The following is an 8,300-nucleotide window of genomic DNA, read 5'->3' on the forward strand; positions in this document are numbered from 1 at the left end:
ATATATATATATATATAATACACTACCTGCGGAAATTAAAGCATCATCTCTCATGCCTTCGAAAAATTGATAAATTTTAAATGAGTGTAACTTCTGCAAAAATGACTACAACTATTCTAAAGTTTATATTCGTGGATACTGTCGTCGCAATCGATGCTCAAGCATCCGAATATAAGCTTTAGAATTAAAGGAAGCACTCCGTCAAGTTTGGCATCAAATTTCGCAGATAGTGATCCGACGATGCATAAACATTCACCAACGTTTAAGAGACGTTTATAATAGAAGCAACAATACCTCATATTAAAAACTTAATCTTTTTATCACATATATGCACGCACACACACGAAGCGTAAATCCACTGTGCAACCTCCACGTAGGACCAACCTACGCTTCGGATAACGCTAAGCGTATACCAGCGGTAATCGCCTGATACGATATTAAAATTAGTAAATTCAATACAGCGAATGCCGTTTTAATCATAATTTCGAACATGAAGAACATTAGTTTAAAAATGTCGCAATCGTTTTGTTTGATCTCAGTAGACTCTAAAGTGTAAAATTACATTAACGTCATAGGGTTCTTTCTTATTTTAATCGAGCTGAATGAAAACGGATAATTGTTTTAGTTTGCAACTTCATCTTTCACTTAAATTTTTACATAAAAAGCTTATTTGTGTGTAAAAAATGATAAAAGTACCTTAAAGAGAAAACTTTGAACTTTTTTTCTCTTTTGTAACGAATATTGTACGTTACTTCATTCATCTTTTATAAGCAGTCAAAGTTAAAAGGACCATTTAGCAATGTTGAATAACTCGGTAAAAAAAAAATCCTACAGAGATCAATAAAAAAAGCAAATTAAAGATAAAGATTCACGCTTTTAAAAGTTGTGAATTGTATTTGTGCCCCTACTTCTCATTTGGCATGAAACTGTGTGCAAAGCTCACAAAACATTTTACGATTTTACGGATCTTTCTTCTTGTAATGTAGTTTCGTAAATAATCAGTCGAATCGAATTTTAAGTACAGATTTGGAAAATAGAGATTTTAAGCTACAAAATGCTTTTTAAACGTTTCATTTTGGCCATTTTTGGTTACACTCATTAAAAATTTATCAATTTTTCGAAGGCAATAAGAGGTGATGCTTTAATTTCCGCGAGTAGTGTATATTTATTAATAAAAAAATTCAATTATATATCAAGAATTTACATAATTTTAGAATACAATAGCTTCTTACATTTTAAATTAAAAAGTTATCTGGTGCTTATTAACTAACGGAGTGAGTGGAGTGAAAATTGCAATGTATGTGTGTAAGAACATGTTTGCAAACATTGATGCGGACATAAATATTAAATACAAAAAATGTCGTGAGAATGTGTGTGTGCGTGCGTGTGTGTGTGCGTGTGTGTGTGCGTGCGTGTGTGTGTGATGCGCGCGCGCGTATGAGAATGAGTGACTTCCGAAAGAAAATCACAGGGCGGAAGGAGATCAACTGGAAGGTGTACAACGTTGTTTCCGCCGTTTTCCTATAGATGACTTTAGCGGTAAGTGGTGATCGAAATAAATAGATCATAGACGTCATACAATAAATTTGGACATCTCAACAACCCCATAGAAACATTAGTCAATTTGTGTCTGCATCATAAAGTTATTCTCGATTGAAAATGTCAGTTTACGAGCCAAATTCTCATCATTTGCGGGAGGTTTTAATTTTTTGCTTCAATATGAAGAAATCTGCGGCTGAGGCTCATCGAATGCTCTCAAATACTTATGATGAGGCCGCTATTAGTGAAAGAATGTGTCGTGAATGGTTTCAACACTTCAAGAACGGTGATTTTGACGTCGAAGACCGGCACAGCGGTGGAAGAGAGAAGGTTTTCGAAGATGCAGAATTGGAGGCATTATTTGAGCAAGACTCGTGTCAAAATCAAGAAAAATTAGCACGATCATTGGGAGTGACTCAACAAGCCATTTCAAAACGCCTCAAAGCCATGGGAATGATTCAGAAGCAAGGAAATTGGGTGCCGTACGAATTGAAGCGGAGAGATGTTGAATGGCATTTGTTTGCTTGTGAACAGCTGCTTGAAAGGCAAAGACGGAAGGGATTTCTGCATCGCATTGTGACTGGGGACGAAAAATGGGTTCATTACGATAATCCCAAGTACAGAAAATCATTCAAAATCAGGGAGTTCCCGGCCATGCTTCCACGTCGATGGCCAAACCGAATATTCACGGCTCCAAGGTCATGCTCTGTATTTGATGGGACCAGCTCGGCGTAGTGTATTATGAACTGTTAAAATTGACTGAAATAATCACAGGCGATCGGTATCGAACGCAATTGATGCGTTTGAGCCAAGCATTGAAAGACAAACGGCCGCAATACAACGAGAGACACGATAAAGTGATTTTGCAACATGACAATGCTCGACCCCATGTTGCGAAAGTGGTCAAGACATACTTGGAAACGTTGAAATGGGAAGTCCTATCCCATCCGCCGTATTCTCCAGACGTTGCTCCCTCTGACTATCACTTGTTTCGATCAATGGCACACGGCCTGGCTGACCAGCACTTCCGGTCTTATGAAGAAGTAAAAAATTGGATCGATTCGTGGATAGCCTCAAAAGATGACCAGTTTTTTCGACGCGGGATTCGTACGCTACCCGAAAGATGGGAGAAAGTAGTGGCCAGCGATGGACAATACTTTGAATCATAAATGTATAACCAGTTTTTTACAATAAAGCCTCGAATTTCGGAAAAAAAACGGCGGAAGCAAAATTGTACACCTAATATAACTATAATTATATTGTATTTATCGAATTTCATTAATGGTACAAGAAGAGAAAGGAAAAGTCACAAAAAAATTACATAATAAGGACTAATCATGGGAACGAGAACAGAAGGAGATACTTGTTCCGTTGATTCCGTCGATTTTGAAAACATTTTTCGAAAATTTAATAAAAAATTATTTTGAACCAATGAATTATTTGCTCTCTTCAGTGAGCTAGTTTAATTTCGGAGAAAAATAAAATAATAATGATAATAATAAGAGACTTACAAATTTCTGCTGTTGGAATGTTTATACCAGGTGTCGAGAACCGAAAAGCTAATGATGTTCATCCGATTGCAAAAATCACGCACAGATCCTAATTACGTAAGCGCGAGTTTGAAATTTTATCATTCTTGATCTTGTTCTTCATTCTTTATTCTCTTGTTCTCTTCGTTCTCTTGTTCTTCGTGCTCCTTTTTCTCTATTTGTGTCTCGCATTGCGGTTTATATAGACAATTTTTTGGAGGTGGTTCTTTGGTAGGATCTAATCAGAAAATCGAGGAATCAAGTTCATGGAATTCTTTCTTTCTTGGTATGATAACAAATTTTAACTAGTCATTAGATAGTTGCCCTTAAGTTAGTTCCACTCGCACTGTAAGTTTTACTTCTATTTAGTTTTCTTCTAGTTAGTTTTACTTCTTATTGATGAGTTTCGTTGTAGGGGGAGAATATGTGTGGGTTGTCGATTTCTTTTTTTATCATCAGTTATAAATGGGAAAAATCATCTGCATTTTATCAAACTGCTCTTAAGCGATGAGCAAATATTCCTGGATTTAGTTAATCGAAAGTCGCAGTTTGTGTTGATTTTTCCCAATATCGGAAAATGTCATTATTAAATTTATGATCCTGTTTTAAGCCTATACTATCATTGGACCCGCGTGATATCAGTGTGAGATGATTAAACATTTCATCTTCTCTTTTGTCCGCGATATCGTGGAGATCGTTTCGTGGTCCGGTTTAGCATCTTGTTACCACCGCGATTTGATAATGATTATTTGATGATTATTTGATAATGGTTTTCTTTTCTACGATGCTCGAAAAAAGGAAATTTAATGCGTTAATGCTATAAGAAATTTTTTATTGCAGATTACTTGATTCTAAATAAATATAATTTTTCGGTTGGAAACTTCCTTCGGATTTGTATTATCGATTGTATTTGTTCGTTCCTTACTTTATTGATCAAACGTTCGCGAGATGAAGAAATTGTGGAGTACAGAGTGTTACATCCACTGGATGTAGCACTCTGTAGTTGCTATGTTGTTTGTTTATTTTGTAATGCACAAACAAAATAAATTAAATTAAATTAAATCGTTTCTTGTTAATTAACAATTTATTCATAAAAAATAAAATAGATTCTATATTTTTTAAAATTACATATTGTGTGATTAAAAAGTATTCGAAGTTTATTTTTTAAAAATTACGGAAAACTATACATCAAATCCGTTTGCTTTACTAAGTTGATACACATGTTCTTCACATTTGATAAAAAAATCGTGGCGTTCCTTCAAATCGTTTGAGAATGACAGTTATTTATGTCAGTGAAGATTTATGTGCGCTGCGATTTCTACGATGTCGAAAAATATCGAGCAAAGAAATACACTAGTATATCAAAAAGATGTGTATTAATTATAGAAAATATATCATCTGAAAAATAAGCAAAAATTGAAATTGTATTGTTTGGATGCTCAAAAAATATTCGTACAGTCGAGAAAAGTTTTTAAAATCAGAAATACATGCGAAGCTTATTTGTTTATGTTAGATCAGAATGTATTCATTGTATAAAATTGTTAATTAATTAAAATTTAATTAATTAAAAGTTAATTAAATTTATTTCTATAAATAACACTATTTTTATAAAAAATTTCTTTGTACGAATACTTTTTACTCTCACTGTTGTCAAGATCATAACTCTAAGTGACCTATAAATATAGAGGGCGATCACTGTTCGTTCAAAAATTATTAATAAATAAATTTAAAAAATATTGTTTTATTTCTGCTATATACTAACGGAATACGACTTTCCACGCGAAGAAACATCTACTCCATCACTCCTCCTCCCCCCTCTTAGGAGAAAATCAGTCGCCCCTTGGCTGGGGAGAGGGACTTCGTTTCGCGTGGAAAGCGTTCCTAGACAGGGAGAAATAAGGTGAACTTTCCTTCATATGAAAAATCGAATGCTCCTAGACAGGAAGGGTATGGAATATTTTTTAATATATATATATAGTAGAAATAAGACAATATTTTTTAACTTTTGTTAATAACTTTTGAACGAATAGTTATTGCCACCTTAAAGCTTTTGAAAGTTACTTAAGATCATGATCTTGACAACATTGTCGAGATCAAGAAAACCGGCGTGATATCTGTTAAACCAAATAATTACCAAATTCTTTCTATTATAAAAATAGTGAAGCGTGCTATGATACCGGTTAAGATGAACAAATGGAATCTACCGGAAGTAGATAAGACTACGATGATGACCTCGGTACCAGGTGTATTCTGTGGAGGTGACCTTGCGGGTGTTTCCCAGACTACTGTGGAATCCGTGAATGATGGAAAGACTGCTGCATGGTACATTCACAAATACATACAGGTGTGTTTGGTACAGATATAGTATAATATCTGGAAAATTGTTCTCATAGCTTTATATAAATCGGAATATTTTTCAGAAATACTCAGAAATATTCGGAAAATTTACTCTTCTCTTAGAATTTTTCATCTGAAATATTCTGATATTTTTTCATTCTATAATTTAAAAAAATATTTTTGATTTTTTTAGATTTTATAACATTTTATCAGAATCAGGAATTATACTGACAATAAAATTCGGTAAAAGTATCGATTAAGGGACCAAGCTCCAATGACCTTGATCTTGATGTATGTTGTTCAGGCCATGACCTTGAGTGACCTCTAACAAGTTTTAGCCATCGCATGTCCTTCATTACAAAGTTATTAACAAAAAAAGTTTGAAAAAATAACATCTTATTTCGGCTATATATAACATCAGAAACTATTCTAAATTTTATCCACCTATTGCATTCCACCTCCCCTATTGCCTAGTGATTTTCCACGTGAACACAAGTTCATTTTAGCAGAAAATTGTTTTTAATACGAAGAATTTGTCTGTTTAAAGCAATAAATTTATTTTAAAATAATGAATTACTGCATGTTTGTAAAGCAAAGAAGTTATTTGGAAATAGGATTATTAAAAATTATTTGGAAACACTCACAGGCCAAAAAAATGAGCCACTAAATTTTAGCCATAAATTTTTAATATCTTCAAATAGCAAACTCAGTAAAAAATCATCATAGCGAGTCGTTTAAAAAAGATTTTAAAGCTTGAAATCTTTATTTTTTAAATCAGTACTTCAAAAAACGGTATAAAACGGATATTATGAAGTTACACAAATATAAATGAAGATGCATAAAATCTCAAAACTTTTTACGAAATTTACGAAGTTCTATGGCATCAATAAAAATTACACACAAATGGGATTTGCAGTTTTCGAAAGAGTGAATCTTTACCTTTAATTTACGTTTTTATAGACTTCTATACAATTTTTTCACCGAGTTATTCAGTAAAGCAAAAACGACCATTTTTGCTTTGACACACGCAATGTCACTAGACAAGTAGTTTCTCGCCACCTCATTAGCAGGGAGAGGGGAGGGGGAAGTAGAGTGAGAGTCGCTTCGGGTGAAAGTCGTGAGCTTCCAAGCAGGGGGGGGGGGAAATGGGGTGGAAGTAAAAAATTTGATTTTGTATAGCAGAAATGAGACGATTATTTCTTAAAACATCTTTTGTTTCTAACTTTTTAACGAAGCTATGTTTTTTAACGAAGGATGAGCGATGACTAAATCTTGTTAGAGATCATTCAGGATTATATGATATATGTCACAATATATGTCAAGGTCAATATATGTCAAGGTCAAATTTGGTTTTCTAATCGATACTTTTTCCTAAACTTCTTATAAACCTTAGGATATTTCATTAACATATAAATAATTTTGAGAAGAGATGTAGATCTTCTGACAAGTACCACTACCCAAATGCCATACGCCGATTTTCTTGAGACTATGCATACATGTAGTACATGAAAAATATCTAACACGTATTATTTTATATTTGAAAGCTGTTATAAGGATAGAAAATGCGCCCTTATGAATGTATAGGAGTGAATTCCAGTAGTTGACGAAGTACTCTCGTACGTTTGTTACAGAATGGGGTATACGGTGATTTTCGAAATTGCTGAATCCAAATCTGCATTTTTGAGAATTCAATATGATGGAATCAATATGGCGAATTTGATTTTTTTTAAATGAAAACAGCAAGACATTCTCGCTCTCTACCGAATTCGAGAATAATCAACGTGGAGAGAAACTATGACGAGAAATTATTTCCTTTTTTAATTTTTTGTTTTTTATTTGTTTTTGTTTTTTTTTAAATCCAAAAAATAAAAAAAAACAAAAAATTAAAAAAGGAATAGTTTCTCGTCACCTCTACGTTATTCCCGGGTTCGGCAGAAAGCGAGAATGTCTTGCTTCATTAAAAGAAATCAAATCCGCCATATTGATTCTATCATATTGAATTCTTAAAAATTGAGAGCATCACCGCACAGTCTCAGGAAAATCGGTGCATGACACTTGGATAGTGTTACTTGTAAATTTTTCTAAAAAGTGTTCTAATTCGTATAAATAATGTAAGAAAGTTATAAACTTAGAAATTCTGTGAACAAATTTGAAAAATTGTATGAAAAATCTGTGAAAAATTTTCTCTTCATTAATTGTCATCAACAAAATCTTTATAGATTTCCAATTCTTTATAGATTGTCGCGAAAGTGTAAAATTAGGTAAAATCGTACATATATTCAAGTGACATAATGTTATTTTATATTTTAATTTTTATATTGTGTAGGAATTCTATGACTTTGCGGTACCAGAAATTCCACAATTACCAAAGTTCCACACCGCCGTTGACAATGTTGACCTCAGTGTTGAGATATGTGGAATAAAATTCGAGAATCCTTTCGGTCTTGCTTCTGCACCACCTTGCACCTCCAGCGCAATGATCCGGCGAGCTTTTGAAGCCGGCTGGGCCTTTGCAATCACAAAAACTTTTTCCTTGGACAAGGTCCAATTTCATTTCATAAAGAACTATCGCCGAATCATAATATTTTATTTCCAACATAATATTTTATTTCCAAAATATTTCGTCACAGGATCTCGTTACCAATGTATCGCCGCGCATTGTCAAAGGCACTATGTCTCGTCATCATTATGGACCTGAGCAGGGTAGCTTCTTGAATATCGAGTTGATATCCGAGAAAACCGTCGATTATTGGTGTGGCAGTATCACTGAACTAAAACGAGACTTTCCTACAAAGGTATACAATACTTTTTGCTCAATTATATGGAAGTATATATAGAGTTTATGCAAATAATAAAATTAAAATAATTATATAATTAAAATAATTATATATATAT

The 8,300-nt window shown here is 33.4% G+C and overlaps 1 protein-coding gene across 2 annotated transcripts in view; it reads left to right on the top strand.

Annotated features, from left to right (window-relative positions):
• The window catches only part of LOC108690019 (dihydropyrimidine dehydrogenase [NADP(+)]), a 68,537-nt gene that overhangs the window by 29,401 nt on the left and 30,836 nt on the right, over positions 1–8,300 (top strand). For both annotated transcript variants that reach the window (XM_018197074.1, XM_018197075.1), the window contains exons 7-9: positions 5,228–5,412; positions 7,732–7,947; positions 8,036–8,200. In XM_018197074.1, coding sequence (XP_018052563.1) covers positions 5,228–5,412; positions 7,732–7,947; positions 8,036–8,200 — 566 coding nt within the window. The remainder of the gene's footprint in view (positions 1–5,227; positions 5,413–7,731; positions 7,948–8,035; positions 8,201–8,300) is intronic.

This window comes from Atta colombica, unplaced genomic scaffold, assembly GCF_001594045.1.
Source record: "Atta colombica isolate Treedump-2 unplaced genomic scaffold, Acol1.0 scaffold29, whole genome shotgun sequence".
Taxonomy (NCBI): domain Eukaryota; kingdom Metazoa; phylum Arthropoda; class Insecta; order Hymenoptera; family Formicidae; genus Atta; species Atta colombica.